Below are 24,225 nucleotides of genomic sequence, written 5' to 3'. Positions count from 1 at the left end.
ATTAAGCATCTGCCTTCAGCTCCGATCATGAACCCAAAGTTCTGGGATCGAGCTCTGCATCAGGCTCCCTACTCAGCAGGAAGCCTGCTTCTCTCTCTCCCACTCGCCCTGCTTGTGTTCCCTCTCTCCTTGTCTCTCTGTCAAATAAACAAATAAAATCTTAAAAAAAAAAAAAACAAACCACTTCTGGGTCAATGGAAGAAGGAGTGGTTTTAGGCAACCCTTGTGTTTGAAATGTCTGGGTTTTTTTCCTCCCCACTGTTTTGGGGGTTTTGTTTGTTCTGCCACAGAAGCATCTTTCTGTTTCGGCTCATTAGAATTATGTTCCTATGGGGTTTTTCCTGAATTCTAGCCACTGGGACATGGATCAGCCTAGAGAAGCTTATTACTCTTAAGTCTACTTTAAAATAAAAAGCAACTCTTAGGAGAAGAGAAAGCTATTACTTGATTGGAAAACAGGGAAAGCATGGGTAAATTCATGTGTAAAATTCTTTAGGCTGAGTAAAATAGGCCTTTAAACCTGATTTAATGCTTTGAGCAACTAAAGTTCCAGCTTTCCTTTGTTAGTTTATACCCAGAAGATGAGAAGTGGGCCTTATCAGACTTTGACAGCAGGTTAAAGGCCCCTGCGTGCTTTAAACCATCAACATCTATGCCCTGAGGTTCTATCAAATAATGAGTGATAAAGGCAAGCTACCGGTCAACATGATCTGAATCATGCATGAAAAAAATCTTTCCTCCGAGACCAAAGCAGTGGTCTTTCTAGGATTGGACTGCCATTTTGCACTGAGGCCAGGGAAAAAGACAAGGCCATTATCAAGATCTCTTCTCACAACACCAGTCTTCAGCCAGAGTTCCAGGCCTCTCCTCACTACCCCTAATGATTTAAAAAAAAAAAAAACATGTACTAAAATATTTCAGATTTTTTACGCTCCATCAAAATGCAATGAGCCAGAAGTCAGTTCAAGAAAAGATGACCCAACCCCTGACTCCTCCGTACTTTGTTAGATGCCGTTAAGACCTTAGAGAGCTGGGATAGTATTAAGGCCCACTTTTGGAACCTGGAATCTTAATCCAAGAATTCTATAGCTTTTTTTCTTTTCTTTTCTTTTCTTTCTCTCTTTCTTTCTTTCTTTCTTTTTGCTTGTATCTAAGATGGGTTTGTTTTGTGTCGATATCAATGTAATGGAAGAAACATACTCAGATCCTAGACACTTGCTATTCAAGAATTAAATTGCTTTTGTTGTTAGCTAGAATCTCTATACACTCACTTAAACATAGTTCCTATATTTTGGTGGTGGCAACTTGTCACATGGTTTTATTTTATTCTGTAGGACATGATGAAAAAAAAATTTTTTTTTTTTATTCTGATTCACCAGCAGGGAGAATATAACAGAAATTCATTTTGGGTATTTGCTATAGAATGTGCCCCTCATTGGAATGTGGGTGGAGTTCTGGCATTTGTATATTTGTACGTTTCGGGGAAATAAAGGTACAGAGAAGCACTTGTTCATCGTCTACATAAAGCCCAAGTGTACAGCTGACAGCTTAAAAATACCGTATGAGATGACATTTATGTCCAACAGTGACATCTGTTTCCCTCATTCCAAGTTCAACAAACAGCATTAAAGATAGATGCCGAAAACATAAGAGAAAAGGCACCCCCCCTTTCTTTTTCCCAAATCCATTAACTCTACTCACCCTCCTTTTCAAAGCAGGGGCATAGACTAAATGGAATAAATGGAAAATCAACAGGAGATAAGAGGAAAACTGTTTGGTGTTAGGGTAAATTTTCAGATTTGGAAACTGACTCCAATCATACCTCTGTAGACTTGATTCATCTTTTTCCTAAGCGTGTACTCTTTATAGTACACATTGTCTCACATCTTGGAAGTAAATTCATTATTGTTTTTCTAAGATATCTTCTGCCTTTTGTAGCAGGGAAAATATTAAAAATCATGTCAATAAGAAAATTTCAAGTCAAGGAGGTTGTCTTTCTCCTTGGAAACAGTGTTCTTGTTGAAGGTTCTGTGACTTATGAAGAACTTACTATAATAATAACTGCTTGATATGATCAGTAATATTTCCCAAAGATATGACTGTAAATCTGGCTAATCATTTAAGTTAGTATAATTACATTTGTAGCCTTATCACCTGAAGTTCCACAGATCATACAAGGCAAAAGTACTTAGAAAATCGCTCTAGATACCAAAAACTGCAAATTGATCATCTTAAGTTATCTTTCGTATTTTTTTAAAAATGTGAGGTGTGTTAACTCTGCTTTTATTTGCTAATGGGGATCTTTGTTCTTTGTCTCTTTATCAAGTTGACCCTGGTAGAGTGAACTGATTATTCCCAGTCACACATACCTGGAGTCATCACAGAAAGTGCTCAGCCCCTTTGCCCCCTCCAGATACAAAGCCTCACTACCCACTTCCCCACCCTCATCAGCCAGCTAGGCATACTTACTTACTAACCTTTAAAACAACGACCTAAAACAAATACCTCTTACTTAGCACACCAAGAATGACTCCCCGATAGTCATGTTCAGTGTTTATCATACCACTAAATTTAAGAAAGGACAAAGAAATGCAAGCGTTTATCCCCATGCCTATCACCATACTTGGCTGGTCCCTTTATCTACTAGGACATGGTCAAAACAGGCGTTACGTCAGGAATCTGACCAGATGTTAAGTTCATGCTGGTAGCCTTCACCAGACAAGAATTTGCAGTGTGGAAGGTCTGTTCTGTAGCCTTGAGCAGTTTTCAGTGTCGGAGCTCTTAGCCCTGCCCATATGGAAATACATGCAAGGGGAATACCACTTCCGCGTTAGAGAGGGTAAGGAAGGGCTCTCTCTGGCTGAGATATCCGGGCACAGCTCTTAAGATGGTTCCCACAGGCAGGAGGCTTTGGGAGGGAGGGGCTTTGTTTGTGTTTGTTTCCCCAAGTATGGTGGGTATTCCATTGGTGATCAGTGATTTATTTTAGGAGGCTCGAGGCATAGAGTTAAATGATCTTTGTCATATTACAGAAGATCTGTCCATTTCAGTTCCCTTGGAACGCTTGCGTCATCCAAAGGGAATGTCTGTGTTTGAGGCTCTGTGACCTTTGTTACCTTACTCATCCTGACTCACCCCCTTTTGTACCATGCAGGTAGACACGGGGCTCGTGGCCTTTTGCAGGCAACGATTTCTGGTTGGTTAAAAATGAATGGTATTGGCTTTTTTCCTCATCTAATTAATTTTTATCATTAAAATTTTTAAATTATTTTTATCCTTATGATATAGGTAAAGGAATAGTACCTTACCATTCACATAACATATAATTCCCTTTTTGAAAAATATTCCTTGTTTAATACTATATTAAGCAATCACAGGGAAATAAAATACAATAGTAAGTAGAAAACGAAAGCACGTTGAGAAGGTGGTCCTCAAGGGACAGGGGTTGAGGATGTCACCCAGGTAAATAGGGGATGACTTTTCAGGTAGAAAAGAGAGATTTCAACAAATGTCGTGGGGTGGGAAATGCAAGGCATTTTGAGGAAAAGGTGAATGAAGAAGTTGCTGGGGGTACCTTTGTGGCGCAGTCAGTGAAGCAGCAGACTCTTGATTTCAGCTTAGGTCATGATCTTGGGGTCCTGAGATCAAGCCCTGTGTCAGGCTCTGTGATCAGCAGGGAGTCTGCTGGCGAGTCTCTCTCTCCCTCTCTGCCCCTCCCCCTGCTAACACACTCTGGCTTTTTCAGAAAGAAATGTAGAAAAAAGTTGCTAGAACCCACAAAGCCATTGGAGAGTCAGAGCTAGGAATCTGCCTTCTCGCTCAGCTTGATTGTCCGCTTAGGGAGCAGAGGGCTGTTAGGAGCAGAATCGGTTGGAGTCACACCCAAGGCTCTCCAAAGAGTGATTCAGAATGGCTTAAGTCCCTGATCATTTAAAGCAGGGGTGGCTAACTCACAGGCCTTGGGTAATTTCCTGGCCAGGTGTTGAACTGGAGGGCTGGTTCCTGCCTGCATCGCTGCCACCAGCCCCAATGTTGTCAGAAGGTCCGGTTTTTCTTGAGAAGCTGGAATGTGAATTTTTAGGCCAATGCTCCCAACTTTTGCATGTTTTTAATGAATTGAAAAAAAAAAATTAAAACATGATGAGGGCCCATTTTGGGGGTGATGAGAATATTCTGGAAGGAGATGGTGGTGATGGTTCATAAGGAGAATCACTTAATCGTACACTATTAAAATGGTGATGGTGGTGCATAATGTTCTTTGAGTTTTATCTCAGTTTTAAGAAGAAAAACATGGGATACCTGGGTAGCTCAGTCGGTTAAGTGTCTGACTTCAGCTCAAATCACAATCCTGGGGTCCTGGGATTAAGTCCCACATGGGGCTCCTTGCTCAGCGGGGAGCCTGCTTCTCTCTGTCCCTTTGCTTCTCCCCCTGCTTGTGCGTACTCTCTCTCTGATAAATATATCAACCAATCTTGAAAAATAATTTAAAAAAAGAAAAAGAAAAACACATTATGGATACCCAACCAAATCATGTTACCAGCCCAAAGTATGTAATCTCCTTTTTAAATAGAGAAGTTACTCTTCTCTACTTTTGATAATCCCAACAAAAAGCACTTTTCGGGGCGCCTGGGTGGCTCAGTGGGTTAAGCCGCTGCCTTCGGCTCAGGTCATGATCTCAGGGTCCTGGGATCGAGTCCCGCATCGGGCTCTCTGTTCAGCAAGCAGCCTGCTTCCCTCTCTCTCTCTCTCTGCCTGCCTCTCCATCTACTTGTGATTTCTCTCTGTCAAATAAATAAAATCTTTAAGAAAAAAAAAAAAAAAGCACTTTTCCACAGGGGAGACAGAGGCAGTGAGTTTAAGGAAGTTAACCTTATAACCCTGTGTTGACGCTATTAGACCTCTGTGTTTCCACCTCTGGTCTCCATGCCTTCTTGTATCTCTAAAAAGAGGGCCGGTGAGAGGGGTGGTGAGAAGAGAAATAGTAGCCTTAATTCTGGAGCACCAAACTGTCTGGATAAAAAGGCAAAGCTATGAGAAGGTGTGGACACCCAAATTATTCTATCTTTTTAAATTTTAAATTTTATTTATTCACTTGAGTGAAAGCACATGGGGGTGAAGGGCAGCAGGAGAGGGAGAGAGAATCCTCAAGCAGGCTTCCTGCTGAGCATGGAGCCCATCTGGGGGCTCGATCCCACAACCCAGAGATCAGACTTGAGCTGAAACCAAGATTTGGTCGGTTAACTGAGTGTGCCACCCAGGCATGCCTGGCTGAAGTTTTTTTTTTTTTTTTTTTTTAAGATTTTTATTTATCTATTTGACAGACAGAGATCACAAGTAGGCAGAGAGACAGGCAGAGAGAGAGGAAGGGAAGCAGGCTCCCTGCAGACCAGAGAGCCTTATGCGGGGCTCAATCCCAGGATCCTGAGATCATGACCGAACCCGAAGGCAGAGGCTTTAACCCACTGAGCCACCCAGGCGCCCCAGGCCAAAGTATTTTAAAGAAGTGATTTATTTTGTTGTTAGTTGGCAGCCGGTCGTAAAATTGATAAGTTATGTTGTTTGCCAAAGTTTATTTTACCCAAATATCTACCATTAGGGAAGTAATTCATCTCAAGGACAGCAAGCTCATATATTTAGAGAACCGTTTTTCAGTTCTTAGAAGAGAATGACTATAATGGCCTTTTTAGTTATTTTCTTTAACTGAAAAGTGAGTTTAATATACCAAGTACATGTCATCAACATCAAAGGATTATAATTAATTTAATATAACTATTTGTCTCTTTGGTTTTCAAAGAGCTTTATTATTTTTAATTCTAAATATAATTTTAAATTAGCCAATTACAATAAGAGTAAAATAGAGAACTTAAAGGTTTTACAATATATCCTGACTTAATTTTCAACTCTTTCTTTCTTCCGTAATAAACTAGCAAAGGCAAGAGAGCTCATGCTTTTCAAAATTTCCAATTTCTTTTACATTTATTCTAAAAAATAGGCCTCTCTTGTCTTAAGAAGCAACATCCGTCCTAGAAACAGATTTATGTTACTATCGCTGCAGAATGTGGGTTGTTTAATAAACCTTACCAGTTCCAAATATTATCAAAAGATGACTGTTTTAGATGCCTATCTTTATTTGACTAAAGATAGCTGAACTGACTCTTTTAGAATAAACTTTTTCCAAAGGTTGACATTGCAGTGTTTGTTTCTTAGTATGGGTATTTGAGATATGATACTTAATGAATAGTAGTATAATTGATTTATATCTCGTATTTTGCTTATGTCTTATAAAAAAGGCAATATTGTCCCCCATGCCTCCCCTGTCTTTCTTGCCTCCCCCTTCCAAAAGGACTTGGGAATTTTTAAAGCCAGCAGATACTTCGTAAAGATTAATTGAGCATTTATTACGTCAAGGAATAAGTAATAAATTATAGCCAATCCCAAGGGTTTAACTTTCAGGGAACATGGAAGCAAATAAATATGATATAATGCAGTTTACAGGGAGAGTTAGAGACTGGAGAGAACATTTCTGACTGTGTTAGTCAATAAAGCCTTAAGAGAAGGGGTGATTATTTGGGATGGACCATAGGGGATTGGATAAGATATCCCCCAAGAGGGCTCCCCCTTTCTTCCTTCACATTTCTGCTTAAATGTCACCCTTCTCAGAAAGGACTTCCCTGACTACCCTGGATGAGATAGCATAGCTTCCCCCCCACCCTCCCCTGGTGCTCCTCTCCACTGCATGCATGTGCATACACAGACACACAGACACACACACACGCGCGCATGCATGCACCCACACAGACATACCCTTGTTTTCTTCTAGCTTCTGTCACAACCTGACGTTTTGATACATGTTTGTTATTTTGTATCTTAGGTCTTCTATACATGTGTGTAAATATGTGCCTCTTGAGAGCATGCACTTGCCCCAAAGAGCACCCTGTAGGTCCTCCGCGAAATGTGTTCAATGAATGAATGATTCAATAAGTGGAGAAAGCTTTTCTGCTAAAAGTCTGCTATCTGTGGAGAGCCCCAAACTGGTATGGAAAATCCCTGTTCAGCTTTCTCTTAGGACACTGATAAATGTGGCAAATTCCCCACCTGTCTGTGACCCAGTTAGCACATTCTGTAGATAAAAGGGGGAGATTTGGGTGTGCAATTATAGCTTCCTGAAGTGAAGGACTACATAACAGGTGTTATGAAAACAAGTCATTATTGCTCTTAACCTTCCCACCATTTCCTCCAGCAAACCCCCCTTGGACCTTCACTGGCTATCTATAATTTCTATTTAAATTCTTTGTAAAATCTGTAGGACACACACAGATCCTTCACTGTCTGACATTCAGGTACACTGCTGGGCAGAATTTCTAGTTCGTGGGGTGTTGAGCATCTACCTTTGGGTCAAGTCATGATCTCAGGGTCCTGGGATCGAGCCCCATGTCAGGCTTTCTGCTTAGCGGGAAGCCTGCTTCTCCCTCTCCCACTCCCCCTGCTTGTCTTCCCTCTCTCACTGCATATCTCTCTGTCAAATAAATAAATAAAATCTTTAATACATACATACATACATACAAACGCTCCTCTTGGATCATCTGGCTGACTCATTTGGAAGAGTGTGAGACTCTTGATCTCAGGGCCAGAAGTTCAAGTCCCAAGTTGGGTGCAGAGATTATGAGACTGACGCGCTACCTACTGCGCTAACGAGGCACCTGGGTGCAGAGATTACTAAAAAAATGAAACAAAACCTAGAATTTTTAATTCCTGAAGAACCAGTAGGAGTTGTATAGGTTGGCTCTGACGTATAGTCATATTTATTTCTGTAAGGAAGGAGTCGTCCATGCCAATGGGTGGAGAGTGCGGGAGATGAATGTACACACGTGGAGATCACCTAGGAGGGCCTGTGGTATACTGGGAAGGGTGGTCTCCTTCTCAAGGCAGCAGCCACGGTTTACCTCAAGACCAATGTTGCCATGTGGGAGTGTAAACCTGTTTTGGTTAGATCTTATGATTGTTCAAAGAAAATCAGAAACACAGAGGAGCAGAGGAGAAAAGTTTAGTAAGAAAGGTAGAAAGTACTTCATGGAAAGCGAAGTGTCAAGCCGGAAGTACCTAGGAGTAAGCAGTACTGCTTCTGGAAACCTCTGGGGTTTTATCAGGGTTTTATCCAACAATTTCAGCGCTTCGGTGGATCTGAGATGCTTTACCTTTGGGCCCAGCAAATCTCATCTCACCTTTGGCTTGCCATCAGTGGGATCTAGTCTAAGACACTGACATGGCTATAAAATGCTTCACTAGCTTAACTCATTTAATACATTTATGGGGGATAAGTTTGGACAAGAATGTTGGGAGGTTGTGCCAAAATGCATATTTGAGAGATGCCCGAGCTGAGGCCAAGAGGTTACTCCTCCTAAAATACTCAAACAGATGGGTTTGGGATATTTGCATGGAAGATTCCAGAACATTTGCTGTAGGGATTGAGTTAGCTAAATATGGTCACTTTTCCAAACAAAGTGGCTGGTTATTCTGTATGTTTTGGCAAAGGACAGAGGAGAAAAGCGGGAGACAGAAAAGGAAAATGCATGTCTTTTATGTAGATTCCTCTCCTTTATTTATTTATTTATTTATTTATTTTTAGATTTTATTTATTTATTTCTTTGACAGAGATCACAAATTGGCAGAGAGGCAGGCGGGCGGGAGCAGACTCACCGCAGAGCAAAGAGCCCAATACGGGGCTTGACCCCAGGACCCTGGGATCATGACCTGAGCCAAAGGCAGAGGCTTACCCCACTGAGCCACCCAGGCGCCCTGATTCCTCTCCTTTAAAACAAAAAACTATTTTACGTCTCCTTGGGAGGGCTGTTTTTGTCCATGAAATACAAGTAAACTTATTTGTGAAGCATTAGATATGTGAAATTGAATTGATCTCCTGACACATCTTCATGAATTGATGTAAAAAAATATTGATAGGTTCCACAAAGGTCACTCCATGCCGGTCAGAGGGCATATTTGAACACCAAGATGAACAGACATGCTCCCTCAGTGGACAGGAATCATAATCAAGTATGATAATATTGGAATTTAACTCAACCACAAGGCAGAAAATCACATTAAAAGGAGAGATTTTTTTTTCTCTTGGAGATTTGGAGAGATCCTTCTGCCTCTGGATTTGGAAAAGCCATGGTAGACATGGCTGCTTGTAAAGGGTGAGCTGGACTAGATCAAGCAGGGAGGGAGAGGGGGAGGGTAGATGCATAGCTTTTCTGAGTTCTCGACTGTAGAAGACATGTGCTCCTTCTGTTTTTCCTTTTCAAGGAGTTGCTTCCTCCTGGGAAGCAGACAAGCTCTAAGAAGTGGGATTTTAGGGGCGCCTGGGTGGCTCAGAGGGTTAAGCCTTTGCCTTCAGCTTGGGTCATGATCTCAGGGTCCTGGGATCGAACCCTGCATCAGACTTTCTGCTCAAAGGGGAGCCTGCTTCCCCCCACCCTCTCTCTCTGCCTGCTTGAGATCTCTGTCTATCAAATAAATAAAAATAAAATATTTTTTAAAAAAAGAAGTGGGGGGGCACCTGGGTGGCTCAGTAGATTAAAGCCTTTGCCTTTGGCTCAGGTCATGATCTCAGGGTTCTGGGATGGAGCCCCACATCGGGCTCTCTGCTCAGCAGGGAGCCTGCTTCCTCCCTCTCTCTCTGCCTGCCTACTTGTGATCTCTGTCTGTCAAATAAATAAAATCTTTAAGAAAAAGAAAAGAAGTGGGATTCTAAAGCTGGCTCAGCCACATCATGGCATTTGATGGACAATTCATAAGCAATGAAAACCATTGAGATGCACTTTGCTTATGGAGCGCTTGTGTGTCTGAGGCTGAATCAGCGAACCTTGACTTTGCCATGTCCTTGGACATGTCCTTTGACTTCCAAATCTTGGCTCTCTCTCACCTGGTTGCCTCCGGGTTAAGTGCTAAGAGGACTAACCCAGAACAGTTTGATCAACACAAAAAGTGTTACTGGGAAAGTATTTTGCAAAGTTCAGAGTGCTACACAAATGTCAGCTGTACTTTTATTGTCTGATTGTCCATAGTATTTAACCAAGAGCCACCTGATGAAACCAGAAGGGCTACGTGGACTACTGATGCCCGTTTTGGGGTCTGATGCAGTAACAAAACTACACTCTTGTGTGCTGGATTTTTTTTTTTTTTAATGTGCTGGATTTAAAAACCCATTACTGATTTTCTAAGCACTGCATGTGTGTAAATATTCATCAGGAGCCAGAGCCCCTCGCAGGGAGGGAAAACATGGAGCTTAGGTGCCAGGGTGGCTCAGTTGGTTAAGCATCTAACTTGGTTTTGGCTCAGGTCATGTTCTCAGGGTCCTGGGATTGAGCCCTATGTTTCACTCTGTACTACGCACTCCGCGGGGAGTCTGCTTGAGATTCTCTCTCTCTCTCTCTCTCTCTCTCTGCCTGTCCTCCCTGCCCCACCCAAACCACTTAGGGTGCCTCTTTTAAATGCTTTCTCTCGTGCTCTCTCTTTTTCTCTCTCTAAAATGGATAAGTAAATCTTTAAGAAAAAAAAATAAAAGAAAATCATAGAGCTTATTTAGAGGATTTTCCTCCACACTCTGGCAGAAGATGGGATTTTATCAATAGTGGAAAGGTTTCATGCCCTTGAGAAATGTGTAAATAAATCCAACTTAATTGAAAAATCTTTAAGAGAAGCATCACCAGGGCACCTGGGTGGCTCAGTCAGTTAAGTGTCTGCCTTTGGCTCTGGTCATGATCCCAGTGTCCTAGAATTGAGCCCTGCTTCGGGCTCCCTGCTCCACGGGAAGCCTGCTTCCTCCTACCCCACTCTCCTTGCTTGTGTTCCTGCTCTCACTATCTCTCTATCAAATGAATAAATACAATCTTAAAAAAAAGAGAGAGAGAGAGAACCATCACCTATCTTAATCCAACATAATAAATAAGGAAGTGTTCACTTAATTTAAAAGAAGAACAGTTCACTAAAGTCACTTTTGCATAAATGCTTGTAGGACATTTTTTATTTTATTTCAAACCTGTATGAGTGATAGAGTGAGGACCTGTCCAAATTTTAGTTTAAGTAACATTTAAGAGAGACTAACTTCTCTGTTCTCTTGGACATAGCATTAAAATTCTCTGAGGCTTTACTACAATAAGCTCTATTCTTAAAACATTTTCTTTGGATTCTGTGCACAAGCCCACATCTACTTTTTGGCAAAAATTTTTTGAGAGGGAATTAAATCCATACAGGGTCTACTTAGAGCATGCCTGTGTGACCGAAGTATGTCTGTCTGAACACTTTATTTTATTTTATTTTATTTAAAGATTTTATTTATTTACTTGACAGAGGGAGATAGAAAGAGAGATCCCAAGTAGGCAGATGGGCAGTGAGGGGGGTGTGGGCTCCCTGCTGAGCAGAGAGCCAGATGCAGACCTCCATCCCAAGACCCTGAGATCATGAGCCAAAGGCAGAGGCTTAACCCACTGAGCCACCCAGGTCCCCCTGACTGATCCTTTTATAGTGTAGCATTCTGGGAGTACACTTCAGTGTTTATATATCCAAACTACATAGGGTGCCTCTCATAAATGCAGCTTCTTAGATTGTAGTCTGGGGATTCTGATTCAGTAGGGAGGGCAGTTTGCACTTCTAAGAAGCTTCTAGATTCTCCTAAGGCAGGTGGCCTGTGTCATTGACATTCCTGACCCAGATACCCACTGTAGATGTCCCCTCCCTGCCACTAATCCTCTTGAAAATGGAGCATCTTTGTGCTGTGAGTTTTCTTGGCCTAGACAACATGTTATACTCAGTGTTTCCATTTTTTCTAAAATCTATGGGATCTACACATATCTTTGGGCTCCTGACCGGAGATATACAGCTCTCCTGGCAGAATTGTTAATCCCTCTCCAGCTGAGGGGGGTGGGGGGGCAGATTCTATAGATCAGCTCTGGAATATGGTCATGTTTATTTCTGGAAGGCAGAATCTTCTTTTTTTTCCTTCAAGGTCAATGTTTTGGGTCAGTCTCCTTCAGTGATAACTTTTTCAAACCTAGCTTCCCTCCATGATTGCAAAATGAATGTTCCCTCTCTTTGCTACTGTTGCATGTTTACAGGCTCCTGTTATAAACCTAGTCATGGTGCGTTCTGCACCTCCCACCCCCCATCCCTCCCACCCCCCACCCCGGCACCCTGAGGGCCTGGGGAGCGGGGATACTGGTATTTATCATTGAAACCATAGTATCTGATACATAACAAACACTCAACAGAAGTTTTGTGGAATGCCTCATGTCTTTGGGTTCATGTTCTCCCTTTATATGGGTCACTCTTACCAAATCCTTGTAAAAACCTTAGGTGGCCTCATTTGCACATGGGGAAACTGAGGCATGGAACCATTGGGTAATTTGCCCCAGGGACACTGCACTCAGTGGCAGAACCAGACTTCCATCCCACACAGTATGGCTCTGGAGTCTGTGCTCACATTGCCTGGCTTTGCCCAGCCACCTGTCTTGCCCTCTGCTATGTGCACAATACAATTGTTAATTCATTCCAGAGGGATAACAAGTCAATTTGTTAGCCAGTAGTTTTCACCAACCTTATCCTACAAATTTGTACAAATATGGGACCTTTCTGTAATTCATTTGGAAAACTTGGGCAAATAAAGTTATGGTGTTTCTTGACTGTTTTACTAATCCTCCAGACTTTAATGTTATTAATGCTTTTTGCGCCTCTTAAGGGGTACCTTAGTATACACTGTCCCCCAGATTTCTTTCACCAGAGAGAATGTTGTTCCTCATTAGACTTTTTTTTAAACTTCTTAAAGAGCTAGGTTTTTTGGGTTTTGGTTTGTTTTGTTTTTAACATAATTTGAAAGATAAGCTGGCTACTGCTTTCGTGAGGTTTCCCAAGAAATTTCTTGGGTCCTAAATATTTGAGTGTCTTCAGTGCATAAATCATCTTCAGTGACCACTTAAACCTCCCTGGGATAGTCACAGGTCTGTTGTCGTGGGGTAGTGACTAATAGCCCTCTTTTCAGAGGTATTCCATTTCCATGATAATCTGTGATTGCCCTAATCATGACATTTGTTCACCTCCATTAAATAAAGATCTGTGTTTCATACTCACTACCTTCTCATTGCTCACGGAAGGACTCGTAGTGCTGTTAACAGCCATGTCCCCCTAGCAGCTACCATTTTGTATCAGTCTCGCATGGAACTAGGGACACTCACACAGTTTGTCTGTCTTCACTCAAAAGTTGCATTTCTTGGGATGCCTGGGTGGCTCAGTCAGTTAAGCATCAGACTCTTGATCTCAGTGCAGGTCTTGATCTCAGGGTTGTGAGTTCAGTCCCTGCATTGGGCTTCATGATGGGTGTGGAGCCAACGTGAAAAAAAATTTTTTTTAAGTTGTGTTTCTTAAGAATTGCAAGCCTGTAAGACTTCTTCATACTGCTTAGTATCTGTTCTGTGTATTCTTGTCTATGCATGAAAAAGCCCGACTCTGAAAGGGTCCCAGAAATCTAAGAACACTTTTCACCTCTGAGAAGCAGGAGTTGGGGTCCGGACTATATTGTTGGAGGGCAAAGCTGGGAGACTTTTTGCTTTATCTATTTAGATCTGGCCTTTGTGCAGTGTAAGCATATTTTTTTGTTTCCTAACATTATCTTTTAAAAATGTTTAAAAACTGCTCAGGGTTTTCCCTGAAAAGACAAGCTATTTTAGACCCAGCTGGTTTCATCTTCTTTATATGGAATCTGTTTCCTTCACCAGAGGAGAACTAGTCTCTTGCTTTTGTTTTCTTTCCCTTCCTTTCATGTTGCTTTGCTGAGTATATTAGGTTTTCCCATATCTTCAAGAAGAAGCCTCTTTTTAAAAGCTCATGTCGTGTAATGTAACTCTTGAGAGAATAGCGTGAAGTTGAACATATCTAGGTCCAAGCTCATCTCTCCCACTTACTGACAATATGGCCTTGAGAAAGTAACTTAATTTCTCTGGACCTCAATGGCCTTATCTGTAAAATGGGGACAATAACAACCTCCCTCTTGGGATTGTTGTGAAGCTTCAATAAGATAATGCAGATTCTGGATGGTTCTGGGGATCATTGAATAAACATTCAAAATTCAGTAGCTAGCCAGTGAGTCCTCGTGACCATGAACCTCTCAGTCTGACTTTGGGTAACCACAAAAGTCATTTCTATTCTTGTATCATCTGTACTAATATTTACAAGACAGACATTCTTTGGGGTCTACTTCATATAAATATCACCAGCCTTTCTTCCAATCCTGATACTGGGTGAAGCTAGAGGCAGAAGAGACATCTTGCCAGAGTTTATGCCATGCAGAAAAAAATCAAGGCATCGCATGATTCCTTTGGCAAGTTGACTGCAGAGGAGCAGAGATGAAGTCTAATATGAAGTTAAAGGGGCTGAGACTCAGGAAATTACATTTTCAATTTTAAAATCATCACACCGCGAAGCCACAGGAGTCAAGGACGTGGAGTTGATCCTAAAATCATGATGAAGAGATTCCAGAATTCAAACAGCAGAAACAGCCCGAGATCACACAGGGAAAGGCTTCAGAGTGTTTTCTTTAGGACGTAATTTCTCTTGTCTACAAATTCGGAAAACAGGGAACATCGGGACCTACGAGGAGAGAGAACACAGTGAGTGTCTAGGTTGGGTTTGAATCCCTGCTCCTCCATTTCAGTGGGTATTAACTAAGGGAACAAGTCTCTGTGGTCACGATCCTAGCCTGTGGCTGCGTGTTTTCGGATTCCTAACTCATTAACTCTCCTCCAAGCCATACTGACTTGAAATGAGGTCCCGCTTAGCGGATGAGAAAACTGAGGTTCTAAGAATTAAATTGCACTCAAATTTACAACTCGGGACTCCTAACCTGGAGCCTTCTGTCTACTTCATGCTGCTCTTACTTGGCTTTCTGCCCTGCCTTTGGGTTGCTGGTTCTCTGGTTCACAGACTCCTCAGGAGATGCTGTGCTCTTTGGGGTAATCTTGGTGGCCAGTTGTGGGTTTTTGCTTTGACTTTACTTTGGGTCCATTTTCTCTGCATCTCTTCCAGTTGCACAGTTTTGCACGGGCAGTGATGCTTTCTCTCCTCTTGTCTTCGATTCTGTTCTCCATTGGTCAGTTTGTTTTGGACAAAATACCCTTACACTACCTATCAGATGTGAACAAGAGATTCAACACCTTAAAAAAAGAGAAATTCCATGAGAAAGCCTTAATATATTGTCATCGTGGAAAAGGAAATGTAACTCCTTATTAAACTGAGGTCTCTGTTTTCACACAACCATCTGGTGTTTTGCATTTCTCAGCTGCATATTTTGTCCAGAAGGAGTTGATTAATTCTGACCGAATGTGATTCAGTATTCAAAAGCTTCAGAATGTATTCGAAGTTTAGTTTGTTGAGTTCTTCCAACAAAACTGTGGAGAAGTATACTCTGTGCCAGGCATTGGGTGAGACTCCCGCTAGGTGGTCTATGTCCAGTCCTTTTGGGACAGTTCCCAGAACTGGGCATCATTTATTCTCATCTGACAGTTGGGGAAACCGAGTCTCAGCTGTATCTCTGAGTGGTATGGCAGTTCCTGGAACCACTAGATATAGAATCTTTGGACTTTTATGAGTACACCCTTCTTTTCCAGGCGCCTGGTGGAATGAGTTACTACAGGAAATGTATATTAATTCTCACTAGTATGCTAAAGGTTTATGCTGCAATTTTTCTGGTTTATGCTGCAATTTTTCTACTTTAAATGGTATGGATGAAAAAATTCTAATACGCATTGAAAGTTGTTTTTAAAAGGTAAACTCATGACTCTCCCAAAAATAGAAAATGGGCATGCCAAAGATTTAACGAAACTCACTAATTAATGAAGAGCCAGTAAGCTCTTATAATTGGTTCAGGAGAATCCAAAGCAGGGCACAGGCAAACAAGAAAATGAAGACTCAGTTGCACGTCCCCTGGAAAAAATGGATTTGTATCTCTAGGGACAAGAGGCATTTGTAGTACTGCTAGTCTGTACAATTTGTAGGTTGTAAGTATGGAGTTGTACAGTTTTGTACAGTTGTACAGTTATGGAGTCGCTCCTTGAAGAGCAGTAAAAGGAATCTGGAATAGACAGGATACTTTATGATTCCTGGTTCTCTACTGAAAAGCCACCCAGTGATTTTTTTTTTTTCCTTTTTCGCTTTCTCGGCCCATTTCAAAGTCACCATTTTCCCTAACATGTGTTTTCTTTATTATGTTGCCTCTTTTTTTTTCCTTTTCTTGCCCAGCATGGAACCCAATGCAGGGCTTGAACTCAAGACCCTGAGAACAAGACCTGAGCTGAGATCCAAGAGTCTGACGCCCGACCCACTGAGCCCCCAGGCATCCCTATTATGTTGCCTTTTAAAGTGAGGGTGTACTCCTTCTGGAGGTGGCAGGAGACCCAAAGTGAATGCTCTAGCTTGTCCCTGTGACGATGCATACTCTTGGTCTTCAGCCACTTGGGGACAGGAAAATACAAAGACACCAGAATCTGCCTTTAGTATCAGGTGAAGGACTCCAAGTGTGCTGATCCTCCTAAGACAATGTTTCTTTATGTCAGGGCCTCCTTCTGTGTGACCCAAGGCTGATTTGAGGGTTCAGCTGTCTGGTATGTGTCTCCTCTCTGGCTAAGGTGGCCCGCCCTTGCTCTCATGGTTGTTGCCTCTGCTGCCTGCCACTCTCTCCCCTTCCCTGCACTTTCCCTCTCTTTTTTTCTTGTTTGTTGTTTCTTCTCTTTCCTGTTGAGGAGTTTCTTACTTGGGGAATTCTGAGTGTGGAGATCTGGTGTCACAGACCCCTCGCCAGCCATTCCAAGGACTCCTGGCTTCTCCACTGGAGCTCACCAGATCACAAGGCAGGGAAGGCAACTCTTAGCCTGTTGACTTCTTGGGACACTGTTTACACTTTGCTCTGACCACTTCCTTATCCCCACTGTTTCTTACTAAGCCACATTTAGATTCGGAGTTACTCAGGTACGAGAGGGCTAAGGTCTTATATATTTGTTTAAGGAACTTTTATTAACACCCCACAACAACCAGACATGCTCTCTAAATTGTTTTCTTTTCCATCTTTCCTAAGACTGGGTCCGCTGGATCAGAGTTTAACTAGGTGGGGATTAGCAATGGCATCCATGGACATCTGCAGTCACTGCTTCAAAATTCCAAGTAGAACAAATCTGATGGGTGATGAAATTATTCACTTGCTGGTGAGGTTGTAAGGAAAGTTACCTGAGGGCTTCACTGGACGAGCAGTGTCTTAGTTGCAATAATATTCTGGAGAACTGTTAATTTCAGCAAACTATAGATTTTCATTAATTCATTTTAGGATAAGTTCGTATGGGGTTGGGGGGGGTTGTTTTTGTATTTGTTTTTGTTTTATGAGCCCATTTCTTCCCCTTATACACAAGGGTCAGTGTATTTTTACACAGCGTTTATCTCCAAACTTAGAGTTGTTGATGCTAAAAACTGGAATTCCGTGAATATCAATTTGCTTTACAGCAAGTGTTGCAGACATGGATGATTTCGTTAAACCAAGACAGGAGATACAGAGATATAGAGGAAGGGCCCAAAGATAAGTAGGCATAAAATAGCATTTACATCTCTTTCTATACAACGTTCTTGCCAGTGGCAGTTCTTGGTATGTTTTTGATATATGACATTGTTTTTCCTTAGTCAGGGGTGTACATATTTCCAAACACAAGTGAATTCTTTTTTTTATTAAAGATTTTTAAATAAGATTTCATCTTTTTATTTGAGATAGAGTGAGAGAGTGAGAGAGAGCACAGGAGGGGCAGAGGGAGAGGAGAAGCAGACTCCCCACTGAGCAGGGAGCCCGAAAGGGGTTTGAACTAGGCTGGTACCCTTGGAGATGGAGGGAAGTGGGGAGAGGGAGAATGGAAGGCTCTTGGTCATGGGCAAGGCAAGAGAGAGGATGGTGTGGTGGGGGATGACCAGGCCTCCCACTTGAGCAGATGGTTGGAAGGACTGCTATTCATGAAGGTAGAATGGAGAAGGAACACTTTGGGGGGCACGAAGGAATCAAGGATTCCATTGTAGACATGGTGCATTTGGAATGCCTGCAAAACAGCCAAGGAAAAGGGAAACTTTGAATGCATTTGCAAAACGAGTTCAGAACTCCATCCCAGGACCCTGGGATCATGACCTGAGCCAAAGGCAGATGCTTAACCGGCTGAGCCCCCCAGGCGCCGCAAGTGAATTCATCTTGATTAAACACTGAAACCATATTTTCAACTCTTTGTGGCGTCCCAGGATGTACCTTGCATCTGTCCCTCTGTTACATGTTTAAACATAGAGCTCTCTGGGCTTGGAGCAGGTGGACCCTGTGTCTGATCTTCTACTGTAGCCAGAGGGCTCAGATGCTAGGCAAAACCACTGCATTGGCTTTTATACTAAATATTTGTATTATTGCCCTCCAGTATTTATTCATTGTGTGCAACGAGTCTGTATTCTTTAAAAAACAACAACAATAACAACAACAACAAAAACACAAAAAACAAAGACCTGAATGACGACAGTAAAAGAAACCACACTCTTGAGTGCGAGAGAAGAAAACCATATAGCTAGCTAGGTAAAACAAATACCTGTTTATCTAGCTTTTTATTTATTTATTTTTTAAGATTTTTATTTATTTATTTGACAGACAGAGATCACAAGTAGGCAGAGAGGCAGGCAGAGAGAGAGAGGAGGAAGCAGGCTCCCTGCTTGAGCAGAGAGCCCGATGCGGGGCTCGATCCCAGGACTGTGAGATCATGACCTGAGCTGAAGGCAGAGGCTTTAACCCACTGAGCCACCCAGGCGCCCCTGTTTCTCTAGCTTTTAAAACAAATAACCTCCCCCCCTCCAACATATATATCTAAAACTCATTTTGCAGGCCAGCAAGTTTTCATAGGGAAGTGTTTAAGTGGGGCAAAGGGAGAGGGGAAGTGGGCTTCCTCTTCTGTAAGAAGTGCCATGGAGCAGGCGCCCACACGGGGGCCCAGAGGGTGACCCCTCTGGGGCACGGATGTATCATCTGGGCTCACAGAGAGCTTACTGTCTAGGGAGGAGAGGCAGACCATCAAAATTTAGGCAAATGAGGAGGATGTCAGGAACAAGGAAGTGTGTAAGTGCGTTGGTTCACAAAGACTGGAAGTCAGCATCTTTTTCTAATCTACATTTTGAAAGGCTCTGGTTGCTCAGTGAGAAGAGATTGGAAAGGGGTTTGAACTCGGCTGGTACCCGTGGAGATGGAGGGAAGGGAGAATGGAAGGCTCTTGGTCATGGGCAGGGCAAGAAAGAGAGGATGTTGTGTTGGGGGATGGCCAGGCTCCCCCTGACCCCTCGCTTGAGCAAATGCTTGGAAGGGCTGCTATTCGTGAAGGCAGAAAAGAGAAGGACTGTGTTGGGGACACGGGAGAATCAAGGATTCCATCCTAGACATGGTGCATTTGGAATGCCTGCAAAACAGCCCAGAAAAAGGAAAACCCTGAATGCATTTGCTAAATGAGTCCCAGAAAGGGGTCAGAGTGAGTTCTAAGTGTGGGAGTTTTGGCACCTGAGGGGCATCAGAAGCCACGGGAGTGGAAGAGCTCACATGAGGGTAAGGTAGAGCAGAGGAGAAAAATGTGATCCAGGACTAGCCTTGAGATACAGCAGGCCTTTAAGGGATCTGGTAGAGGGTGCAGAGCTGACAAATGAGCCTGAGCAGGAATGGCTAAAGGCAGTTAATTTGCAAGGGGGAAAAAGAAATCATATTGCATGATCACAGACCACACAGCCCTGGCTTGCAGTTTTCAGCTGCAACCCCCTATTGGCTCCAAGGAAGCCTTCACCAATGCTAGGAAAGAAATCCTCTGTGTGTTTGCCTTCCCTGTGCAGGGGGAGAAAGAGCTTCAGCTTCTTTTTCAAAGATGACCAAGCTGGACATAACCCAGAGAAGAGAACGAAAGGAGGAAGTGGCCGCTGTGTTTCTAGAGCAGGGTCTGCAGTTCCTCTGGGGCAACAACTGGGAAAGCCTCAGAAGTCAGCTTCTCCGTCCTGGTTGAGACCCATTCCTGCTAAACTGGGAGCAATCTTGCTGGCCGTGGCCTTGCTTTTCACACTTTCTCTTGTGGGAGGTTCAAGGGCTACTACATGAAAGAACGTTTCCCGTTGTCTTTATGTTTGAAAGCAAATGGAACTTTGAGGTTCAATGAGCTAAGGAGCTTAAGAGAGGTGCAGACTTTCAAGTCCGGTCTTGGAGAGAGGACCACAGAGGATTTTTACTCCTCTCTCACTGTTTCCGGTGATTTCATAGTGTACAGTGTTTCCATCAAATAGACATTGTAGTAAATCCCAGATGGATGTTGGGAGACCGTGTCAGGCCCTAGTAGATGCAACACAGAATAACCTTCCAACTTTATGTGAGTTTCTGAGATCGTTGTTATTTCCCATGGATCTGAAATGTGGGGGGTATCCCTTCCTGTATAAATCGGTTTTATTTATTGAAATCCATCTCCTAAGTTCTGCAGCGGAAGACGGTCCCTGGTCTTAATGTGGTAACAGTGACTACGTGTGTCCGTTATTTTGATACAAACGATTTAATGTGGATTAACCCATGCACTCTTTTGCACACCTTTAAGGAATAGAATGGAAATCTGAAACAGCTTGGAAACCTTCACACGTTGGCCATTTCTCATGCTTTTTTGCTTTCCTTTTCTTTCTCAAAATATATTTCGGTTCTTCTTCTGCAATTTCAGTTCATGTTTCAGATGTTTAGATATCGACATCCATGAGGACAGAGGTTATGGTTCAGGGAAGCCTTTCCTTCAGGGCATGTGGCCATTATATTAATGAATGGCATCCTGGTCAGTAGGAAACACTTAGCATTACCTGAGTTGTATCCCACGAGCTACTTGGCCCGAGCGTGGGACTGAACAGGTCTGGTTATCCTTCTGGCTCCCCTCCCCCTGCTTGTGCTCCTTCTCTCACTCTGGCAAATAAACAAATCTTAAAAAAAAACAACAAAAAACCATGGGACACCTGGGTGACTTAGTTGGTTGGGCGGCTGCCTTTGGCTCAGGTCATGATCCCGGGCTCCTTGTCCTGCGGGGAGCCTGCCTCTCTCTCTGCCTCTGCCTGCAACTCTGCCTGCTTGTGCTCTCTCTCTGAAAAATAAATAAATAAAAATCTTAAAAAAAAAAAAAGAAAGAAAAGAATGGCAATGAAATTAAAAAAAAAAAAAAAAGCAGGGCTCTCCTTTTGATTTGCTTCCTTGAATTTGCTACTTAGTGTGGCTTTGCTATTTATCCTTCTTCCATTTAAACGTGTTCCTTTAAGTTTTCTTGGTGACTGGTGCCCAGAGGACAGTTGTGGAGTTGATTTTATATTTTTGATGTATTTCTTATAAAACTCAACTGGAGGAAACTGCATAATATTTCATTGCCTCATGAGACGTAACGTTTTTATAATCAGAAAAAGTTATCTTTGGAAAGGTTGTCTCCTTCAACTGCTAAACAAAGTAGTGAGTGTATAACAGAAGGTATAAAATACTTGAGTAACTGGAGACCTTAATGATGATGCAAAAGAACCTGTTCTTTTCAGAAATGAGAACCTGGGATGCCTGGGTGGCTCAGTCGGTTAAACTTCTGCTTTCGACTCAGGTCCTAATTCCTGGGATCGAGTCCAGCATGGGGCTCCTTGCTCAGTGGGGAGTCTGCTTTTCCCTCTGCCTGCCGCTCCTCCTGCTTGTGCTCTCTCTGTGTCTCTTCCTGTCAAATACGTAAATGAAATCTTTTAAAAAGAAAGAGAAAGAAAGGAAAAGAAAGAAGGAATGAAAGGAAGGAGAACCAAATGCCCAGAAGTGTAGTAAAGTTTTAGGCCTTTTCTGAACAGAAACCAATGTCAGTAGGTGGAAGGCAACCATATAGTGGAAAAATGAGAAGGAACATCGTCCTTAATATCTGTTTGGTTTTTTTTTAATTTGCTTCTTTGTAGTGGCCACAGATGTCTTCAATTCCAAAAACCTGGCCGTGCAGGCACAAAAGAAGATCTTGGGGAAGATGGTGTCCAAATCCATCGCCACCACCCTCATCGATGACACAAGCAGCGAGGTGCTGGATGAGCTCTACCGAGTGACCAAGGAGTACACCCAGAACAAGAAGGAGGCAGAGAAGATCATTAAGAACCTCATCAAGACAGTCATCAAGCTGGCCATCCTTTACAGAAATAACCAGTTCAACCAAGACGAGCTGGCGCTGATGGAGAAATTCAAGAAGAAAGTTCACCAGCTGGCCATGACCGTGGTCAGCTTCCACCAGGTGGAGTACACCTTTGACCGGAACGTGTTATCCCGCCTGCTGAACGAGTGCAGAGAGATGCTTCACCAGATCATCCAGCGTCATCTCACGGCCAAGTCGCACGGACGGGTTAATAACGTCTTTGACCATTTCTCAGATTGTGATTTCTTAGCGGCCTTGTATAACCCCTTTGGGAATTTTAAGCCCCACTTACAAAAACTCTGCGATGGTGTCAACAAAATGCTGGACGAGGAGAACATCTGATCGTGTGCATTAAGACTGGGACCGCTCGTAATTTCTTTGAAAACAGAGCACTGCTGATTTATGAAGGAAAAACGAATTTTTTAAAAGTGACCTATGTTTCTGAAAGACTGGTGCCCAGCTCAGGCGTCTGACGTTGTCAGTAATGTTTTATGCAGCTTGTTTTATTTGAAGAAAAGCAGATTGCCAAAAACTCTGGTGAAACGCTCCCTCCCTAACAGTTCGCAGATCGTGGGAAAGGTGTCTCTGGTCGTGTGATGCAAATAGAGTTGTACAAAGAAAAATGGATAGCTCCAGACTGCAAGAGGTGGTTTTTTGGGGGTCAGTTGTTGTGTCTTTAGCACGTTGGCTATTTCTCACCTGTAGAAAGTTATGTACTTTCATTCACTATTATTCCTCGCTGTGTATTCCTCCCTTGGTTAAAAAGCTGAAAACCCTCTCTTTCTCTCCTTGCTCCCTTTGAGATGATTTAATTTTCAAGTCCCTTTTGCTCAATGTTCCTTTGTTAAAGATTTTGTCACTGACAGTTAAGAATTGGGTCTACATCAAGAATTAAGACATTCAAGAATTGAAGGCGGTCAGATTGAACACTCAGAAAAACAGGAAACTGCTTCTCAGAAGTCAGTATTGTAGGACCCAGCTCTATTTGACGTGACTAATGTCTAATAGACAAATATATTTCGGGACTGGAGTCCCGTTTTTTAGTACCAACGGTAGTACTTTGAAAATGGGGTAATTCTTGAAAATGCTGGTGGCCTCTCCACTTTTAGTATATGTTTCAGCTGTAAGAGACACAAGGAAAAATCTAGATGGTTCTTGTAAAAATGAGCAATACTAAGTACAACAATCTTTATTTTAGAGATGAGCTCATCCAAATAATGTAGGGGGGCTTAAAGGGCCAAAAAGGAAGAAAACATATTGCTGTGGGCCATGAGAATGAAAATAAATGCATTTCAACATTGAATAAGGTTTGATAGGTAAATAAAGAATGTCACTTTTTTATTTAACTAATAAGGTTTTTGCTATTTTGTTATTTGCTATCTTGATGAGTAAACCAAAGAATATTTGTATTCTAAGCCTTTTGTGTGCTGTTTCTATATAATTTTATGCATGTGAATGATAAAGGAAAGATCTTATTTTATTGGGGGGAAAAGAAAAAACAGAAACCTGCTGAGCAACTATCAGGAAACAATAGACTTAAATCCCAGCCCTAAATATTTGCATTGGCGCTATTTCCATGATTTAACATACTCTTTTGCCTGGAATTTGCCTGCCTCCCAGAAGACTGACATTGCAATAGGAGTTCACCAGGGAAGAGCCTACAACTTAAAAATTCCAGAGGTTGTGATCTGGTTTAACCCACCCACCCTTGTCTCAGACTAGTAGCCGAGAGAGGCAGAGTGTCTCCCTGTTTGATATAAAATCCTCATCCCCCAGATCCAAACTGAAATTACCATTCTCACTTCTCAGAGGGGGCAGGTGACTCTTACAGGTTGTAGCAAGAGCATAGCTTCATAGCTGTGGACAGGACCAGCTAGAGAGAGAGGGAACCTGGGGACAAATTTTGATCAGGGGGCGCCTGGTTAGCTCAGTCGTTAAGCATCTGCCTTCGGCTCAGTTCATGATTCCAGGGTCCTGGTATCAGGCCCTA

The 24,225-nt window shown here is 42.5% G+C and overlaps 1 protein-coding gene across 4 annotated transcripts in view; it reads left to right on the top strand.

Moving 5' to 3' along the window:
* TNFAIP8 (TNF alpha induced protein 8) overlaps positions 1–23,650 on the top strand; it is a 113,193-nt gene extending 89,543 nt beyond the window's left edge. For all 4 annotated transcript variants that reach the window (XM_059416075.1, XM_059416074.1, XM_059416073.1 and 1 more), the window contains exon 2: positions 22,012–23,650. In XM_059416075.1, coding sequence (XP_059272058.1) covers positions 22,012–22,577 — 566 coding nt within the window. In that variant the 3' untranslated portion in view covers positions 22,578–23,650. The remainder of the gene's footprint in view (positions 1–22,011) is intronic.
* The last annotated feature ends 575 nt before the right edge of the window (positions 23,651–24,225 follow it).

This window comes from Mustela nigripes, chromosome 12, assembly GCF_022355385.1.
Source record: "Mustela nigripes isolate SB6536 chromosome 12, MUSNIG.SB6536, whole genome shotgun sequence".
Taxonomy (NCBI): domain Eukaryota; kingdom Metazoa; phylum Chordata; class Mammalia; order Carnivora; family Mustelidae; genus Mustela; species Mustela nigripes.
This window is presented reverse-complemented; position numbering and strand designations above follow the sequence as displayed.